Source organism: Brachyistius frenatus, unplaced genomic scaffold, assembly GCF_029030835.1.
Source record: "Brachyistius frenatus isolate BFR_SWC_R1_liver_20210118 unplaced genomic scaffold, ASM2903083v1 Contig_166, whole genome shotgun sequence".
Taxonomy (NCBI): Eukaryota; Metazoa; Chordata; class Actinopteri; family Embiotocidae; genus Brachyistius; species Brachyistius frenatus.
The window spans coordinates 502,881-524,494 of NW_027210765.1; the positions used below are offsets into that span (position 1 = coordinate 502,881).

The 21,614-nt window shown below is 43.3% G+C and overlaps 1 protein-coding gene and 2 non-coding genes across 3 annotated transcripts; 2 read left to right on the top strand and 1 right to left on the bottom strand.

The window, feature by feature from the left end:
* Positions 1 to 1,548: 1,548 nt before the first annotated feature.
* prox3 (prospero homeobox 3) lies at positions 1,549 to 15,730 on the bottom strand. The gene is given in 8 exon segments (XM_069716970.1): positions 1,549 to 2,148; positions 6,057 to 6,162; positions 6,745 to 6,857; positions 9,481 to 9,588; positions 9,690 to 10,000; positions 10,003 to 11,547; positions 12,670 to 12,762; positions 15,341 to 15,730. Coding segments are annotated over 6 exon segments (2,355 nt in total). The 5' UTR covers positions 11,546 to 11,547; positions 12,670 to 12,762; positions 15,341 to 15,730; the 3' UTR covers positions 1,549 to 1,974.
* trnav-aac (transfer RNA valine (anticodon AAC)) lies at positions 7,318 to 7,391 on the top strand. The gene has a single exon. It is a non-coding gene; the product is annotated as a tRNA-Val (tRNA).
* trnai-aau (transfer RNA isoleucine (anticodon AAU)) lies at positions 7,615 to 7,688 on the top strand. Its single transcript has one exon. It is a non-coding gene; the product is annotated as a tRNA-Ile (tRNA).
* Positions 15,731 to 21,614: the final 5,884 nt, after the last annotated feature.

A 21,614-nucleotide genomic window follows, 5' to 3' on the forward strand; every position in this document is an offset into this window, starting at 1 on the left:
GTGCTGCTGAGCCCCCCCCCCCCCCCCCCCCCAAAAAAAAAAAAAAAAAAAAAAACAACCTGTCGGTACTTTGTGTTTCAAGGAGTGAAACTGATGCGCTCTTTTCAAATGTCTTACGATCCCAAGTGGCTCTCAAATGTGGACGCAGAAAGTCCCAAAAGAAGAGACTTCAGGGACATTTATATTGAAATGCGCATCCTGTGTCTATTGTTCCCGAGAGCAACCTCTTCATTCCCTCAAAATACCAAACTAAACCTGCCGTGTGGAACATGTATCTTCACTTAACAGGAGTCTTTGTCCAGCTTGTGAGTAATAAAAAAAATGCCAGAGAAACTGTGTGTGTGTGTGTGTGTGTGTGTGTGTGTGTGTGTGTGTGTGTGTGTCGAGCAGGTAACCAGAAGTTATGGACACAAGCCTGGTATCACTTTAATTCGCCGATAAGTTGAAACACCAAAATTCACCAAAAGTTTTGAACGAGGCACAGATCTAAAGAATACAATATGTATAAAAGAGAGAGAGCGGTGAGAGAAACAGAAGAGATCACGATACAAAATGCAAATCTAGGAAACATGCACCTGGAAACACGTCACAAAGAGTTCTGGGCTGCTCACCACCGTTTTCATGAAGGTTTCTTCCAGTCAAAAAGAGTCATGATATACAGAGTGAAAGTTTCCCTTCTTTGGGAAAACACATGTTGATATATATACTCGTTGTGCAAGTGGCCTATTTATCAGCGTCACATTAAAAGAATACAAAAACGTAAGTAAATATTTCAACAATAAGAGTACACCGAGGAAACGACGAAACATTAATTTGACTATTTTGAATTCAATATATTTTCCCTCTTGGCAGAATTGTAATTACATTGTGCTGTCATGTACAAAAGCTCTATAATAATTTCATACTGAACAGAGAGATGGATATTACAAGCAGAAGAAACCCACCGACCAGATTGTGCTATGAAACAACTTCCATCTTTTAAAAATTGCACGATTAACCAAACACATTATTTGACGTTACAAACGAGCCTCGCGTTGTCGGAGGAAGAAAAAGAAAATCATCCCGGCGGCCACACAAGGCAACAATAAAAAGGTCATTTCGAGTGAAACAATAATATTTCACGTTTAATGATGAGCACCCCTGAGGGAGACTACTGCGAGACGAATCGGGAATATTTTGAGCGGGAACGCTGCTCGCTGTGGTGTTGAGGGCAACCAGGTCAATTATCTAATCGGAGAAACTTGGTGTGGACTCAGGTCGTGGACTCTTTGTCTGAAAGTATTTGAAACGTGTACTTTTCCCACTGAATGGATGCACAGTGTGTGTGTGTGTGTTTTTGTTCCATGAATTGCAGTAATTCGCACCGGATTGTCAGGGAATGCACATTATATTGCCACGTGGATAAACACTGTGTGGCCGGTGCATCTGGAAACGCAGCCACCTTACGGTCTTGGTAACAAACCGCCCACAGCAGCGATGCATAAATTCCGTGACGTTGAAATTCCAGCTCTCTGGTTTTTATTTATTTAAAAAAAATTTTTTTTTTATCAGACCTGTGTCAAAGCGCCGTGATTTCACAAGTCAACTGACTGCCTCAGGAATGTTTGGAGAGGGAGTTTCTGTTCCGTCCATATTGAATCAATGGTACGGTCACGTTCCTCCATAAGTGCGTTCACAAGACTCGTATCGCAGCTGCTTGCTCGAGTGCGTCAGTCGACCGTTGAGCCTGTGAAACTGTCGCTTTCGGCGTTTATGTGTCGTCCTCGGCAAACTAAGCCAAGAAATAAAAATGCTTTTAATTTCCCAAATATCCCCCCACTCCCCCTTTTTGAAGCGACTGAACTGAATTGTAGATCTAAACTGGGCTGCCTCAGACCACTTTATAAATGCTCTAATAGAGTTCCCTTTCTTTTAGTAAAATCATGTTTGAGCATGCATCTGTGTATCTGCAGCAGGTGAAAGGAGGCTCATTCATCAGCCGACTGGACAACCAGGCAGTCTGAAAGCGTCAGGCAGGGGACTGTCCAGTTTACAGATGATCTTGTATATTCCTTTCTTCCAGCAGGGGTCGCTGTCTCTCCCGCTCCAAATGGCTGAGTAGAACTCTCTCAGAGCCACCTCGGACACCTCGATGAACCTCTCCGGGACCTGCGCACAAAGATATGTTCTCAGGATGAAATATTTGTAGGTGTAAACGTTTACATCTTTCAAACTGCGGATGCTTTTGAAAATCAACTTTACAAATGCGCTCGACTGAAAAAGCAGAAATGATGCCGAACAACTAACTCAGCCACCACGTGTAATCATAACTGTAAGCAGCAATTTAATCCTAAACTGTATGACCACGATTTGTTTTAATATTACAAGAAATACGTTCTTGTATTTTCTCCAGTTTGCTGCTATTGTCAGAAAAGATTTAGTCAAAGTCAGGAGGAGCCGTTTTCAGTAAATTGTGTGTGTGGTTGGGAGGTTCTCATTAGATTACATTAGATCAGATTTGACTTTATTAATCCCACGCTGGGGAAATTCGGTATAAACCTGTGTTTTAGTATCGACGGGGTTTTATCTCTTCATTTCTGAGCAGTAAATCATTTTTTTTTACGCCTTCATACGAAGCGCAATACTATCGTTGCATTTTATAATTACCATTCAGAGCATCCACGCAGGTGTTTTCACCGAATTGTCTGATTTGATCTCTGTGTATGGTTGTAATGTCCTTGAAGCTCCTGTTGGTTTTATTGCTCCTGTCCAAGCGGAGAACTTTACGGCTTCATCATTGCGGGGAGTAATGACAGAACAGTGCTCTGACTTATTGTACTGTACTGAGAACAAGACGGGTCTAAATTAAAACCTTACATAATGACTCGCTTACATCGATAAACATTAAAGCGAGGCGGACCGGTGAGCCAGCATGTACGATGGCAGCGACCTGAGGAGGCCAGTGCATAGATCTGCACAGGTTAAATTTAGGTGAGACACAAACAACTAATAAACTCACAACACGCGTGTGCGTGTGTGTGTGTGTGAGAACAACACAGAGGCAGTTTAGTTTGTGTTTAATCCTGACATGGCTTTGACATTTTCTTTTGCAGCTACAGAACTGATCGTATTTTTTAATTCCTCATGAAACCAACTGACCACAGATCATCTGGAGAATTTGATGTATATAAATCCAATGAGACTTAATAACAGATGGTTGTTTTCATACGTTCCCCCCCTCAGAAGGTCAGCGAGATATTACGCCACTTCAAGTGTCTTTCTCCTGCACAACCTCTCACAAGTGAAAATGATTGAATGCACCCGAATAGTTGGGAGCATTTTGCACTAAATAAAGGCAAAAAAAAATCTCAGCATATTTCATTTCAAGAACGAGAAAATGAACCTCATTTTCATTTCTACATAAGACAAGATCTTTTCATTTAAGCTGTGACTGATTTTCCCGCCATACTGACGTATTTAGGTTCATTCGTAGTCAACTATAATATTGAGAAGCTCAGCCATACACTCAGTCCCCATCACTCACAGGTCGACATTTCTGAACACTATTGTAGGAACCAAAAATCCAAATACGGTGTACCAGTCCCAGGTTTGGGAACGCCTGCTCATTCAGGGGTTTCTCTTTGTTTTTATGACTGGTGTTGTTGGAGAAAGATTGTTCTACATTGTCGAACAATACTGAAGGCATCAAACATGTCTACATATGTGATTAAGCAGTAAACCGAAAACAAACACACCAAAATATGCCACCGTTTGTTTTTATTGCAGCTTTGCACTACGTTGGTATTATCTTGCCATTCGAGAAGGTAATGGAAGTGTGTAGTGCAGAGAGTGTGTTGGCATATAGCAAAGAGGTTCTGTACAGCTACTGTCGTGATCCATACAATGACAAAGAACTGCTCAGATGAGTAAAGGGAACAGAGTTACTGCTGCAGTGGCTGCTGAGAGGGACCAGTCTCAGAGATGGACAATTAACAACATGTCACATTAGAGCTTCAGAGTTCAAGTGGCAGAAACATTTGGTGATTTATTCAGAATTCAAGGCAACTGTGAAACAAACCTCAACATGCTGCAGCAACACCCTTCTGCTTTGCACTCAGTGACCGGTGCCGAACTATTTGGCTGGCTGAGTGTCCACTAATAGGAAGAGTTGGGTCGGGACATGAGTATTGTATTCACTCATATACTCACACAACAGGTAAAGTTTATTAGGGTTTGAGTCCTTGAAATAAATCTGAAGACACTGCCAAGACTTGGGTCGCTACGGCGATTAATTCGCTTAAAAAGGTGCACTGTCAGAGACTATTCTACGGGACAACGACTAAAAAAAACCTCCTGCAGGCTCGGTGAGGGCTGTTTGACCAAGAAGGAGAGCGATGGAGTGCTGCTTCGGATCACCTGGACTCTGTCACAACCATCCGACTAAAACCAAAGCGAGACCGTTTGGAATGAGCTTGAACCACAGAGTGAAGAAAGAGCAGCCGGCAAGCGCTCAGCATATGTGGTAAACCCATGAAAGGCGTTCCAGGTAACGACCTCACGAAGCTGGCTGCGAGACATCTCGCAAAGCAAAAGGTGGCTGCTTTGAAGAATCTAAAATTCACGACAGATTTTGGATGTTTCATACTTGCCGACTACAGAATTATATGAGGGTTTTAATTGTTTCGATGTCTTCAGTGTTTTGCAATGGAGAAAACGGTAAAAGTAAAGACATTCAACCTCAGCAGGAGAAGGTGCTCATTGTGTCGGTGGAGCTGTATTTGAATGGCGATCAGAACGTTGAGTGACGGCTCCTGTTGCGTGCGAATGGAGCGCAGCAGCGTGATGTGACCGGAGCCGGGGGAAGCTGTAACCCTCACGAGTAAGGATTCCATTGTTGGATCAACATCAGCACCGGAGTTACACACATTTTTGTGAGCACGGGTGTGTGCGTATTTGCAATGTCATCATGGAGCTGAAACTTGAGAGCATATCAAAGTATGTGACACATTTTCGGGGAACAGAAAGAAAGTCAGAGGGAACCAAATCCAGCGAGTAGGGGTGAGAAACCTCCACGTTTTTAACCCACTGTGAGCGGCCATGTTGTCAGGTTGGAGAACCGGAGAGCCACCGGTTTTTCCTTCAGACGCCTCAGAACGCCACAGTGGAACTCTGTGCTGACAGTCTTACTGAACCATTTTATCATCTGGGAAGTCACGCAGCGGTTGAACTGGACAACAGGAGAGGAAGTGAGAAGGTGAAGAGATGCATATTTGATCTTTTTTTTTAATTTTTTTTTTTTACCTTGGGAACAAATTCACGGTGCATATCTCAGCCAATATCAAAGGAAACCCACCTGCTGGCTCCGGCCCTGACGCTCCTTTTTCAGTCTTGGACAGTGACGTTCTGCCCTTCTTGAAACACAATTGTCACTCATAACCCCCCTCCTGGTTCATTGCTTCATCACTGCATGCTTCCTGTAGCATTTCAAGGGTCTCCATTGTCGATTTCCAGCGTTTGACACGAAGTTTGACGTGCACTCTCTGATCAAGTCCACGGTGACAATCGCAGATACACCAATAAAACACGTGAAACACAGGCGCTGATGTTGATCAAACAACACAAGAGGAGCAACAGGAGCCGTCTCTGAACTTTATGATCTACCCTCGTATATTTAAAAAGGCAGCAGATGACCACCTCTTTTATCTTGTTGGTTTTACAGTCTCTCTAAAGGCATGCTCTGACTTCTGCTCATCATCTAATTCACATAGCGAAAATACAGCAGAGCAGGAGTCATCTTGCATTGCATACTTACCGAGGTCACATCATTACAGGCAGCGGATTGAGATGAATTTCCTATTTATATATGAATCTATGCATTATAAATCATTCATGTGGCCCTGTGTTGCTCCTGTATTACCAAAATGTGACATGAGGGAAAACTGAGAGCCAATCAGACTCAAGGTCCTCAAACTATAACAAAAGCACCCACGCACTATATGTAGTTAGACAATTATCAGGCTGAAAGCTACAGCTGAAGTGCAAAACAGACTATGTGCACACTGACATGCTCTCCTCACCTGGTAGATGTTACTTTTATTGTAGTGCATGTTCAGTATGCGGTACAGCTCCGTGTCACGACCCACTCGCAGCTGAGTCTCTCTGCCCAGACGAGGTGCACCATCCCTGGGTTACGCAGACACACAGATAGACTCGGTTTAATGATGGGTGGCGAATGATGAATCATAGCAGAATACGTGCAGCAGAAGAAAGGAGTGGTAGGTGTGAACAGTTCTAGTAATTACCAAGAAATCAGCAAATTCTTTGAATACACACAAATTCACATCAGAAATGATTCATAAGCTGTTTCCCAAACGTCCTACCAAATTATTAAAAGTTTCCTTCAACATTAAAAAAAAAAGGATCTAGATACCATGTAAATTATTAACCGCTTTCATCTGCAGGTTCTTTGTTATAGTTTATTATAGCAGAAGTGGATGACTGTCGGGGAGGAAGCTGTAGTGATGCACGAAACCGGAAAGGGTTTGCATGATACAACAAATTACTGTCGTTCTGCATTTAGTCATTATTTCTGTCTACAATAGATCAAATACGCAGAAAAAAATATATGGACAGCATCTGATGCATGAATCCAACTGGATGTAAATATCCTATGCCAACGTGCCAGCTCCTTCCAGACCCAGTCACACAATGAAAGTCTTGCAAATACAATGAGTTGAACGTGAACCAGCGTCAACTCAAACCAACCGGGTGAGAGCCTCACGGACAGCCTGGCGTGCAAAGCGCTCCATCTGGATGTAGAAGAACTCTCTGAAGTTACTGAACCATTTAATCATCTGGGAAGTCACACAGCGGTTGAACTGGACAACAGGAGAGGAAGTGAGAAGGTGAAGACATGAATATTTGATAAAACAGTTTTTTTTTACCATTTACAATGACGATACACATTTGACTGCCAACAGAACTTCTGCTTGTGTTTAGTTTGAGCATCAATTGTAGTTTCTCCCTTTGAGGGCAATAAAAGTGTGTCCTATCTAATCTAATAGTTGATGGAAACTCCAGTTGTGTTTCCCTAATGCGTATGCCTCACAAATATAATATTGACTGGCTGAACATATCAGCTAATTAGGGATACACAACACAACATAAATTAAAATAGTTGCATTGCATGCATATTTGAAAGGTCCACTTTTAATATGATTCTTATCGAGAGTGTACTGGCTGTACTGATTGTCAATAATAAAAAAAAAAACAACACGTCAAGTAATGATGATGGCTATTATTGCACAAAAATGCACCATGTTCCTATTAACAAGTCATAGCTGGTTAGCTCAGCTGGTTAGAGTGTGGTGCCAACAATGCCAAGGTCATGGGTTCGATCCCCGTACGGGCCGATAACGCTTTTAAATAACCTCTGAAAAACTCTTAAGTTATGGGATGGCCAATCAAGGCTTTAGCACAGTAAACATAATGCTAGTTCAGCTGAAAGTGAACATCAATCAATTATGAATTATTAATTCTGTAAAATTAGTTCAGAAATGGTTACAGAGTTTTTCATATTTACCATTTCTAGACTCATTTTGCAGAATTAATAATCCATAATTGCCTATTAAACATGGCCGGTTAGCTCAGCTGGTTAGAGCATGGTGCTAATAACGCCAAGGTCACGGGTTCGATCCCCGTACGGGCCAATACTGCTTTTAAATAACCTCTACGAAACTCTTAAGTCATGGGATCTCACGGCCAATCAAGGCTTTAGCACAGTAAACACAATGCCAGTTCTGAGGAACTTCCTGAATATTTCCTACATAAATCTTTAAAAAAAAAAAACTTCACTTTGACTTGTGCGTAATATAAGCTTTAAAAAAAGATTACCTGGGGAGGAGCCTGAAGCAAATAAGGAGCACCTCTTCATTCATGCTTTGGTTATGGAGTCAATCCACTGTATATTGGATATTGTGTTGTTTCACTGGTTAGAAGGTCGTCGAAAGTCATTATTTAAAAGTGGTAACTTTTAAAAAAAAAATCAACTTAAATAACTGATGAACAGATTTACAGTTACTGTGACCTTTTGCAGTTTGTTGTTCAAATGTAAAATAGTCTTCCTAAGCACGGTACCAGTCAAACATTTGGACATAACAACTCATTCAAGGGTTTTTCTTCCAAACTATGAAATATGGATATATTGTTATGTAGTGGTCAAAAACAGTGAAGAAAATAAAGAACTGAAGGAAGTAAATGTGTTTTTAATTTAGATTCCTCAAAGTAGCCACGGTTTGCTTTGACAACAACTTTGCACACTCTTGGCTTGCTTTCAACCAGCTACATGAGGTCGTCACCTGACTACTTTTGAAGGAGTTCCCACATATGCTGAGCACTCGTTGGCTGCTTTTGCTTCACTATGTAGTTCAACTCACTCAAGTTGGGTCAATTTTGAGGCGAGGTGAAATTGCGAAGCACTCATCACTGTGTATCTTGGTCTAATAGACCTTACAGAGCCTGGAAGTGCATTTTGGATTATTGGTTCCTCTCAGTGAAAATCAGATGCTGGTTAAGTGTTGCCTTGAATTCTGACAGCAGCGTCATCAGCAAAGCCTGGTCACACCATCAAAACTCTTCCTCCATGGTTGAAGCAACAACATGCAGATACCATTATACCGGTTGGAACAAAAAAGTTTCGGATTAATTGGACCAATGTCCAGATTTCCACTGGTCTAATGTCCATCCCTTGTGTTTCTTGGTCTAAGCTATTCTCCTTTTTTCTTGGTCTCCCTCAGCAGTGTTTTCTTTCGACCATGAAGGCCTTTTTTTTTAATCCGGTATCCTCCGAGCAGTTGATGGTAATATGCGTCTGCTCCTTAAACTCTGGGAAGAATTGATGTGGGCACTAATCTGAAGTGCTGTTTATTGTAAATTTCCGAGGCTGGGAACTCTGCAGCATGTGAGCCTTTTTCATCACAGGATTTAATGGTTTTGCACTTAAGAAAACTTCCAAAGTTCTTGAAATTTCCTGGACTGATTGACCTTCTAAGGATTTGTCCATTAGGCATGTTTGCTATTTTATGGTTCGCATGTCTTCATTTTTGCCTTCCAATGCAAAAAGTAGTCAGTTGAATGAGTGGGTGTACCCAAACCTTTGACTGGTATACACAGTCTTTTTTTTTATCATAACTATTCATGACACATTTGAGTGATCATTTCCATGAAATAAAGTAATTTCAATGTCTCTGTAACTCATGTAAAACCATTAATTTTGGCCGATATATCATTATCAGACTTTATTTACTGTCACAATAGCGTCAGTCAAGCCCTATTAAATATTAAAAATGGCTGGTGCAGACTTAACCCTCGTGAACTGAGAAGAAAGCGGTGGATATGCGTGACTAGCCTTTTGTAATAGTAGGTCTGTCACGTGATTTTCACTTCAATGTTGTTAAACAGCTGACAAAGTTTTGTTCCAGCACTGTGATGGGGTACACACACCTTGACATCAGGGAAGTACGTCTTGAGCGTGTTGGAGCTGGGATAGCGCGCGTAGAAGAACATAAGCTTGGCTTTCTTCAGGTGGCAGGGGGACAAGCCCTCTTGGGCGTACACGAGGCCAGTTAAGGTGATAATTGTGTCATGAACACACATAAACACACACACACACACACTCCCTCATTCCCTCCAGCATGCTGACAAAAGGATATCCCCCCAGCTGTCAGGTAGAGCTCTCCTCCATCCATCCCTCCTCCTCTCATGCCGCCGTCTCCTCTCATTCCCCTCTCCCGGCCTCCGTGCGCGTGGCGTGCCAGCGACGGGTCCAGGTGACCGAGCAACGGCAGCGGGGGGAAGGAGGGGTGAGACGAGAACTCCAGGAAAGGGTCAGAGTTCAAATAGTCCTTGCGGGACGGTGGGAGGTGGGGGAGTTGGTGGTGGTGAAGCGAGCGGGAGAAGAGCTGCTGCATGGAGTAGTGGAGCAGCGGGAGAGGGAGAGGCGGAGGCGGAGGAGGAGGAGGGGGGGAGGCGCGGGGAAGGAAGAGGAGGAAGAGGAAGAGGAGGATGAGGATGGGTGGAAGGAGGAGGAGGAGGGGTCCTTGGGTTGTGAAGCTGGAGGTAAGAGGGGTGGGTGAGAAAGAGGGGGAGGACGAGCTAAAGAGGGGTGATGCAGGGAGAGGTTTGGGTGGGAGGGGTTCAGGTGAGCAGAGAGATGTGGGCCCAGGAGTGGGTAGGCCTTTCGTGTGTCAGGTGACCTCTGAACAGCCAATGGCATCGTCAGGTCTGATGGTTCAGCGCGATGCGGCGGTCCAGGAGGCAGAGTGCTGCTGTTGCTCATCTTTTGGAGCTGCTTCTGTCGTTCTCCGTCCTGCCCTCCTGTTTTCTCCTCCTTCCCTCTTGTCATGTCCACCCGTCTTCCTCTCGTTAGCAACCCCATCCACACTCCTCTTTCCTTCCCGCCAGCATTCCCTGCATCAGATGGGAGAAAAGAGACGGCGGCCGGAGGCGAGGACGGAGTGAAATCCGTCATCTCGGTGTAAAGGCGAAGGACTCGGTCGATGACTCGGGCCACGGCGCTGCCGAGCTCCAGCTTCAGAGCCTGAGCAAACTTCTGCCCTCCTTCCTCACCCTCCTCTTCTATCCCTCCATCCCAGTCTCCTCTCGCCAGCCCTCCGCAGTCCAACCACAACCCAGATCCCTCCATCACGCCCTCCAAGTGCAACCCTCCTCCTCTTCCCTTCTCCATCCTCCCATCTCTGTCTTTCTGCAACTCCTCTTTCCGTTTGTGGAAGTTGTCAAAAGGGGAAGCAGAAAGGAGGGATAAAGACTCCTTCTCCATCTCTCCACCATCAATGTCCTCTTCATCATACATCCCTTCTGTGATGTCCTCCTCCTCCATCATCCCCACATCTCCTTCTCCTTCATCACCTCCACCACTGTTTCCATTTCTGCGCTTCCTTTTTTTCTCCTCCTGCGCTAAGTGCTTTTCCCCAAAAGCCCTCCACACTTTCTCCTGCAGAGCCTGCAGTCTCTCTCTGGCCTCCTCCAGCTGTTCTTTCAGCTCCTCCCGCTCTCTTTTTCTCCCTTCCCTCCCTCCCTCACGCCTCTTGCCTCCTTCTTCTAAATCCCCATCTCTCTGTCGGCTCTCCATCTTCATCCTCTTCACTTTCAGGACGTCCTGACTCCATTCGGCCGTGAGAGCGGCTTCACTGTGCCGCTTCCTAACCCCCAACAGGTTGTCCTCTCTCTCCATCACTTCCTCCTCTCCTCCTTCCATCCCTTGATCCACCTGTCCATCCCTCTCTCCTTCGTCTTCCTCCAGGTTTCTGTCTTCCAGGTGTCTGTGCGCGCTCAGGTTGGTGTTGAGTAGCCCTGCGATCCTCCTGGCGCCTCCACCCGGCTGGAAGAGGTGGTGGATGAGGGGGAAGCCAGGGGGTCTGAAGGCAGGATTCGGGCGACCGGCGCTGGCCTGAGGATGAACTCCGGGCAGATCTGTTGAGTTGAGAGTGGGAGGAAAAGTATGTATCTGGGGAGCAGAATCCTCGAAAAGATCTGTGGGTGAATCCATCACTGCAGAGAGACAGAAAAAGACAGAGACAATAAGCATTATTGCTGCTGATGTGTGCGTTTTATTTTTAATAGGTTTTGAGTGTTTTGTAAATGATTACATAAACAGCACATTTCCATTGGTATGGCCAGGTTGTACTAGCTTACACTTAAAAAAAAAAGACCTGTGTGTATATAATGGAGTTTTGTTGGTAGTGCTCAAAGCTCTGAAAAATGACATTCAAAAAAAATCAATGGAAACGTTACTGAACGGAACGACTCTATGCAGAAGAAAACAGGCCTTTTTAAAATGGCTGATAGTGTTTTCTGTGGATTACCCAGCAAAACAAAAATCTGAGCGAAGTGGCTTTTAATTTGTTTTCAATGTCATTTTCAATGAGATTCCATTCAGCTCCACTGTATTGAAGTAAAAGGCAGAGACCGTCCACATACTGAAAATGAACACACTGGTCGATTGTTGAAGGGTGTTAAAACGACCTATATTGACATTTATTACGACCTCTCGTGTACGTAGTAATTATAATGGGAGGAATGGAGGAAGTCAGCTGACGAAATGTAAAGAGTGAAAACGGGAGGAACAAAGGGAGACATGTTAGGAGTGGTTGGATGGAAAAAAACACAGAACTGTCTGTATCCTGTGCGAAAACAAAAATCAACGTTGGCTCATTTCCTCTTGTGCGATCCATTTAATGTGCGTACCCCGCATAACGTAATTTATGTCACGTACATAATATAAGTTACATCAAGTACCTAGAAATGGTTATATTACTCAAAACAATGATATTTTCCCTAAACCTAACTGTGACGATGTCAGAGCATCACCCGCGTGTTTATAATTGTTACTATGACGACAAAAGTCTGGCAGCCAATGGTCATGTTGCTTCTTCCGCGCGTGGACGTGTTAGTCCTATAGAGGTCGCTAAAAACCGTCGTATCGTATTGGGAGTCAGTTGAAATCGACCTATGAGGAAATCGGTATGAGGATTTGTAATTGAGGTCATTTGTGTGAACTGACCACTGACGTTGGTTTTAAATCGGTCTCTTTAATTGTCTCTCCACGGCCTTCGTGACTACACTGGGAATAGATGGCCATCACAACGTGACTGAAACATGACTTACGCTTACCTGGACAGCAAAACAGGTCACCGGTTTATCACAGAACACAGCCACTTCCACTTTGACAGGGACAACAATGAGCTGCACCGTCCTTGCACAAAGCTGAAAAATATAAGCATCCATTGTGACAGTGTTCAAGAGAGTACATTTAACTATGCACAGAACAGATGAATTCTCAGACGGTCAGCTGCTCAGTTGGGTTGATATTATTTTCCACGACTTTCTAACGCATCATAGAAAAAAAACAACATTGCAGCTCAGAACAAAAATTCAGTGGAAGACGGAGAGAAAGAGGATGTCAGTGCAAGTCTACAGACTGGGGATCAGGCTACATGCTGCTTGTGTTTTGGGTTAACATGTGGCCTGTGATCTTTGTCACATATCACCTATCACCCTCCTCTCTTCATACTGTCCTTCCTGTTGCTCTTGAATGTGTGCTTCCAAGACAGCACAAACGTCATTTAAATATATGACAAAACGGAGGAAGATAATTGTACTTTGACATGAATCTTTGCGCAGAGCACAAAAATAAAAGTGTGAGAAAAATTACAGACCATTTGTTTGCTGCGTTTCTTTTATTTACCTGTGCTGCAAACTTTGGGTACTTGCAACACTCACAGTATGCAATTGTACATGAAATTCCTGACAATACCTGGAAAAGCTTGTAACGTGGAGAACTGTGAACACTGGGCTAATGAATAACAGCACTACATTTCACTATTTAATCAGGATCAAAAACACACATCCCCATTCCCTTTTTTTTTTTTTTTCACTATGTAACCTCCTCTCCCTCCCGATGCCCCTTTTTCCTTCCTCTCTATTCCTCTCTCATCCTCTCTTCCTCCTCTCTCTCTGTTATCAGTTCAGGCAGCTTGTTAAGCACTGTTTGATCAGAGTGTTTACCGTCAAACACACACATGCACACGCACACACACACACGCACACGCACACACACATGCACACACAAAAGCAAAAGAGGCTTGAGAGAGGGCTAACAATGGTCAATGGTCCTTGTGGAGTGAAATGGAGTGAGAGCAGCATGTATGTATGTGTGTGTGTGTGTGTGTGTGTGTGTGTGTGTGTGTGTGTGTGTGTGTGTGTGTGTGTGTGTGTGTGTGTGTGTGTGTGTGTGTGTGTGTGTGTGTGTGTGTGTGTGTAGTGTGTGTATGTGTGTGTGTGAACAGTAGTCCTACTTAGCTTTGATAACACCCCTAATCCACTTCAGATGGATACACTACAGCTCACTGAACAGAAAGATGGACAGATGATAAATGGACAGATGTAAGTACAGACTGACAGAGGGACGGTAGTTGGACAAAAAAAAAAAATGAAAACATGAACAATCTCAGAGTTTTACATCCGAAACCAAATGAGTCACTTGATCGTCACTGTTGAGCATTAAGAACGAACGATAGATCGACAGACAGACAGACAGACAGACAGACAGATAGATAGATAGATAGATAGATAGATAGATAGATAGATAGATAGATAGATAGATAGATAGATAGATAGATAGATATAGATCGATAGATCGATAGATAGATAGATAGATAGATCACAGTTCCCCTTGTGCAACATGAAGAGAATAATCCTCCTATAAATAGCTAAATATCAATTATTCAAATGCCCTCTCCTCTACTATAATACAGCCCAGATGGCAAGCCAACCAATGCGCTTATATCAGGGACAGATTAGCTTTTCAAAGCCAGTGGAAAGCTGCACAAAATATGAACACTGCGCAATGAAAATGAAAGATATTAACCACTAGATTAGGCTTAAGGATGGTGCTCTTGGACGGCTGGAGCTGTCACTGGTAAAACTGACCAGCGAGAAACGCAAATGAAATGAAGCACACATAAATCACTGGTGTTAATGCATGAAAGGTTTTGGAAATTTATATCCAAATTAATTAAACAGCATATTCTAACATTTGGGGACAAAATATCACATAGACCAACAGGTTATCCACATGTGTTAAAAACAGAATTTGCTCATAGTTGCAGGCCTATATTGTTGGAAGCAGTACACATTTATCAAAAAACTGTTTTTATGATCAAACTGAATTACATAAGGATATAAATATAAACCCTAACTGCACATATGGTCAGCGATGAAAGTACGCACTGTCTTTCAACAAGATCTAAAATATACAGTAGGCTATTTCTGAATACATTTGAGTCAGCTATATATATATATTTTTTATTTTTTTTGTCTTGTTTAAAAGCTAACTTTGGTTTAAGTTATTTTTATTTTATTTTTTTTATTTCATGGTTATCCTGTGATCTATCTATCTATCTATCTATGGTATAATTACGTTACTTTGAATAAATCATATAACGTTTGAAGCCTCCTCGTGGCAACATCTGCCGGTTCTGCCACGCGAGAGGAATCCGCTTTGGCCATTCTGACGCGCGAGCTGTCAGTGTGTGTGTGTGTGTGTGTGTGTGTGTGTGTGTGTGTGTGTGTGTGTGTGTGTGTGTGTGTGTGTGTGTGTGTGTGTGTGTGCGCGCGTGCCCGCGGTGCGTCCTGTGACTAATTGGCAGCGGTGGACTAATGTCGCAGTATGAAAGAAAAAATAAACACAGAGACGAGAAGAGCAAACACTGACCTTCGAAGCTTATTTAACGTGGAATTTTTCAAACATTACGCTGTGTGTGAAGTTTAAAAATTAACTCACCCTCAGTCACAGAGAAAGAGCTCCAGCGGTGTCCGCTCCCCCGAAGCTTTCGACTCCAGCGGCCGTTCCTGTGCGCTCCGTCTCGGGCTGACTCCGGCTGACTGGCACCAGAAGGGCCTCAGACATCGGTGCGGACAGAAAGACACCGGCCAGCAGCAGGATTCCGCCTATTTCCCGCTCCCTCCCTCCCTCCTCCTCCTCCTCTGTATTTTGTCCCGTGTTCCGTAACTCTCTCAGTTTTACTCTCACTCATCAAACGCCTCCTCTTTACTCGAGTTGTGTCACTGTGCAGGTTTTTACCTCCCTCGCCAATCCATCTATCTCCGGCTGGCATCAAATCTCACGCGCTGCTCCCTGTGCAGAGTGGTGCGCGCGGTGGGCGGGCGGTCAGGAGAGCTGTCCACTTGACGGTCCGGTCCCTCCCATGTTGGCATGACCCCCGGTTGGTGCGCGCGCACACACACACACACACACACACAAGCGGTCTCGCGCGCGCACGTACACATAATTGATAGTTGATTATTCATGATAGCAACAGTTTATTACAGATGGCTTCTTCTGCGCCGCAGAGGCACATTCATACGTGAGAAGTCTACTCTGACCGAGACTGAGGAGCATTTTCAATTAGAGCTGAAACCTGTCCTCACTGACAGGCCTACTGGCGCTTTTTTTTACTCTGGAGTCCCGGGTGTTAACCGTGACGTTTCTTTAAAATGACACTCCTCCCAGTCAACGCCGGGTTTTTTGTATGACTGATAATGATACTAAGTAAACTGCCCAGGAGACACTATGTGGTGCTCACTTGTTCCAGCTGTCACTTCCTGTATGTTCTCTGTTTGCAGTCAACGTCACGTCAACCTCACAACGATGTTGGGCTCACTCCAAAAGGTCAGATGATGACACAGGACAACTTCGAAGTCAAACCCAACCGGTGGCCTGGACTGGTGGATGCAGGCCAGGAGCAGCAACGTCAGCACCTGTGCAACCAGCAGACAAGTCTGTTGGTGTAACATTAGCGTCAGCAAAACAGCTGCCGTTACATTTCAGTTCAACCCCAGAATATTACTGTAAATATGTCAACATCTTACTCATGAATAATGGTGCTTATTGCCCCCCCCCCCTCCAAAAAAAAAAAAGTTTTGTGCTTGGTAAATATACGCAAGCATGAACTATTCAAGCTGATTGTCTTTCTTAAAAGCAAATGTCTGAGGTTACCAGTGTTTGTCTGAATGTCATTATGTGATCCGTTTCAAATTAAAAATCCCTTTTTACTGTTTTGTACGCCTCCAGCCATACACTTCCGCTGCAATGTCTCAGTTGACATACTTCTGCACTTACATATAGTCAAACATGTTAGTGCACTTACATGTGCAGCGCGTGAATTTTGACAGTGTAGGATTAGTTCAAATTGCAAACTGCCGTCTTGCACGTGTCACACATAACCGTTAACAATTAAATGCAACGCCTGCTACGATATCTGCTGGTTTAATTTGGTGAATGTACTTAAAAATGAACATGTTATTGTGCCCTCTGTTGCACACAGACAATAAACATACGATGGCTTCTATCCAACAACAGTATATTTATACTTTGTGAAAAATAAACACTTTTGTGTGAACGTATGCAACGTATTTGTATAGCCTGGTATTCTACGACAGCTGCAGCTTCCTCGGCCTCCAAAATGGCGATCCCTCTTTTTCACTTAAGAAGCCACGGTGGTGACGGTTGGCTGGAAAAGTGTCCAGTGTTTCATACATGAATTTTGTGGACCAATAAGAGCACACCGTCCGGGTACGAGTGCACCACATGCTTCCATCCTTGACAGTGTGATTGGACTTGTAGTATAAGCACACAATTTGAGGTACAGCCTAAATTTGTACCCGCTGGTTACGCTAATAATTAAAATGGTTTTCCCTGTGATTAAATACACCTTGAACATCAGCAATATCGTATCTTTTATTCCCTGTAGAAATTCAGAATGTAACATCTAATGATTTGCTGATACTGGCTGATGCACACGCCAGCACGTGAAAAAGGCAGCTGGCTCTTCTTCTTTTCTACTGCGAGCCGTGACTAAAACTGCATTATAAAAGTGGAGTCGGGGTCTCTTAGTCATTCATTACCTGTCTAATCTCACCACAGGAATATTTTTTTTTTAGATCCAACACTGAAACTGGCTACTGAGACTAAACACAGAACTGACAATTACAGTACAATTTTAAAAACCAAAATCTTAATTTTTTTTATTTTTTTAATTATTATAAATAAGTTAACAAATCACATCTGATTCCAGAACAGGGAGTCTTTATTAGGTTTAGTAAATGTCAAATTATGAGTCAAGTGTAAATCACATTTCAACAGATTTATTGATGACTTTAAGATAACACGACTCAAATTTACAGAGATGTGAAATATATATTCTGTATCTTAATGATTTAAAGCACTACAGTTTCATTGAGTAATATATGACCACTAGGGTATTATAAGGTCTACCATTTGGAAGCAACAGATCAAAAATACCCATGGTCAGTGCACCACAATGGTCTTTTTAACGCTGTCCTTGATCTGCTTCATCCGTGTTTCTGTAGTCACAGATGTCCTGAATCCATGAAAACATTTAAGTAGAGGCTTGAACTTGAGCAGCACTGTTCACTGTTGCTGAATGTTTCCAAACTGTTCACATGATCTCACCGTGAGACCAAAGCCTGTTTCAAATCCTCACTTCACTGTGTTGCTTCCTTCTCTTATCTCTTCCTGGGGATCATTTGTTTTTTTTTTCATCTATCCAGTGCATCACATTCCCCTTATGATTCACTCCCTCCTCTCTCTCTTTCTGTGTCTCATTTCATCTCTGTCTTTCTCTACTTCTGATTAAAAATGGTTATGCACTGAGTGAAAGGTCGCAGTTGTTATGGAAACAAGGCTGGTAACAAAAGCTGGACACATGGGTACAGAGAGGAGAGAAAAGGGGGAGCGATGGAGGGGGGGGGGAAAGAGGGAGATTTGTCTGAATAAACATAAACATGCAGAGAGGAGGAGAGGGCAGGAAAGAGGGAGAGAGGTCTGAATAAATAAAAACATATGCAGAGCGAGGAGGACAGGAGACAGCGAGGTCATGAAATGATGGCTCCATCTGCAATAATAAACAACAAAAGATAATTCTGGGTTTTTTTCTCGTTCGAGGAAGTCGGTCGAGGAACAAAGGTGTGTGTTTGGACAGAGTGGGAGAATGCAATTGATAGATAATACATGGATCTGCTGCACAAGCTGGAGAATACTAAAAAGCACAAATTGCTCACAGAAAAAAAAGCCTACAAAAAGCCTGAAACTGTGTATGTGTGAGTGTGAGTGCCTGAACGTCATCTCTCCGAGGGCTCATATTATGTTAACCACTTAGACGAACATCAAACACTCTCTCTCACTCTCGCACACACACACACACACACACACACGCACACACTTCAGTAGAAGCATGAAGGTGCCAGCCATATAAATAGGATATCCCAGAGCGAGAGATATAAAGAGAAAGGGTCTGACAGAGAGAGAGAAAGAGAGGGAAAAGAGATTATCAGTTCAAAGGGGAGGTGGAAAGGGGAGAGAAATAGGATGGGGGGGGAGTGGAGTGTTAAAGTGGGAGAAAGGGAGAGGGCAAGAACAGGAGGGGGTGAGGGTAGCTAGAAATGAACGGATCAATAAATGGCATAAAGTGTATGCTCATTGATTTACTTACAACGGGAGAGAGAGAGATGGGTGTGGAAGAGAGGACGGACAAAACACGGAGCTGAGAGAGGCAGCGAGTGCGAGGGGAAGGAAGAAATAGATATGAAAACCCAATTAAAGTTAATCAATACTTTCATATTAACAGTGGGTCAAATGAGTATTTTCAGTGTGAAAGAGGTCAACTCATAGTGGCAAGTTTCCGTCAGCTCTGTGGTGTGCTTTAAGCCTCTGTTAGCTCGTTGTTTTGATTTTCGAACGCGCGAACTCAAATAGTTTTTTTTTCTGGCAACAAATTTTCAGTGAAAAATCTCGAATAAACCCACTGATCACTTCTCATATGAGCACTGACTGGCTGAGAGACAAACTCAGCAACTAGTTTGTGGAAAATTTAGCCACTGAAGAGTCAGATGTTTTCTTTTGGAGGTGGTGGAGGCCAAAAACGTAACTAAAAAGAGTGATTATTGGACTTAATCAAGTGGCGAGAATCACGTATCCAAATGCTGTTATGTATCTGCAGGATGTTTAAATGGGCTTTGTTCTTTTCCCCTAACCGCTAACCACATGGTTTTTCGGGTCACCGCGAGGCAAACACGTGACACTGGTATGCTAATCTCTAGCTGACTGTCAGGTGTATTGCAGGCTTTGGCGTGATGTCGGTTTGGTTATCGTATTGTTACCTTTTTATATTTTTCTTTTTGGTCATCCTGGATGACTTGTAAACATACAGTACCAATAAAAAGTACATTCAAGGGTATATTTTTTCATTAAAAAAAAAAAAAAAAATTGTTTTCTGTATTCTAGATCAGTACTGAATACACCATAACACAAATGAATGATGTCATAACCACAAAAATGAGAAAACAAAGTACCATATGTTTTGAATTTGAGATTCTTTTAAGGAGCCACCTTGTGCTTTGTACACTTGGCTTTTCTCTCAGCGAGACACAGTACAATGCTTTTGAAGTGATGAGTTCCCACATATGCTGAGCATTCGTTGGCCGCTTTTCCTTCACTTCTTTGTCAAAACTCCTCAGAACCTGAAGGATGTTTTGGGTCATTATCAAATGATGGTCCCGCTATAAGCACAAACTAGATAATGGTTAAGTGCGCCTCGAGCTCAGTGTTGAGATGTGTCTGCCCCTTAAACTCTGGGTAGCAGTAATTTGGGCTCTAATGTGAGGCAACAACATGTGATGATTCACGAGGGTGGTATCCATGATGAACATCTCTGCAGCATGCATGTGTGCACTGTGTTATAAAATGTGTTTTACAAGACAAATATTGGAGCTTATTTGGTTTCCATATTTTACAACTGCTTTGATCCGTTCTCTTAACTGTCAACCAAATTTACCAAAACACATGCAAAACACTGAATCCCACATTTCCCATGATGCAACTCAGAAGCGTTTTTAATTAGACACTAGCTGGCCCTTAACACCTTCTTATTTGAAACTGCATACTTCCAGTTTGCAAGGCTTTCTGCCTTAGTGGTGAATAATGATGTCACAGTGGGTTGACGTTTTTTTTTTTCAGACTTTGGAAAGCTCCCTACAAAGCCAGAGCAAAAAAATATTACTGCCGTCACAGACTGTGTAGCACTCCTCACAATAAAAAAGAACTTCGCTCAATGTGTAAAATTGTTGGAGCTGCCCTTTAATTTTCTAATTATGCTTTCAGTGATGCTCCTCAGATATCACTCAGGTCCGGAGCTAAAGTGAAGAAGACACTGAGAGAATGATCGCACATGTCAAGACAGACAGAAACAGAAAAGAGAGAGAGAGAGAGAGAGACAAGTTGGACCAGAGCGTGAGGCAGATAGACAGAGAGAGAATGAGTGTGTTTATGTGTGTGAGAGAGAGAGAGAGAGAGATGGGAGGGAGTATGAGAGACAGAAGTGTACTCAAATAGCTGAGGGCAAGGTGACAGAGAGAAACGAACGGACGCAGAGGGATAACAAGCTCATGGAGGGGGGATGTGTGTGTTAGAGAGAAAAAAAAAAGGAAGACAGAGGGCGGAAGGGAAGAGGGATAGAGGAAGTTGAGAGAACAAAAATAAAAACAAAGAGAGAGTGTGTGCGTGTGTGTATGTGTGTGTGTGTGTGTGTAGACAGCCAAAGGTGTCACAGTGTGCTGTTTGGCTTAATGATGACCCACTGGGCATGTAGGTCATAACGGTTTGTGTCTCCAAGCCATGACTGTATGCCCATGTGCCTCCATTAGCGCGAGCGCCTGTGTGTGTGTGTGTGTGTGTGTGTGTGTGTGTGTGTGTGTGTGTGTGTGTGTGTGTGTGTGTGTGTGTGTGTGTGTGTGTGTGTGTGTGTGTGTGTGTGTGTGTGTGTGTGTGTGTGTGTGTGTGTAAATAGAAACTCACTCGACACACACATGTAAAGTGGGTCTCTTAGAGTGCATTTAAGAGTGTGTTTGGTCAGAGGTTGGAGAAGCAGTTTTTCTACTCGGTGGGACTCAAAAAGATACTTAAACACACACACACACACACAGACACACACACACACACACACACACACACACACACACACACACACACACACACACAC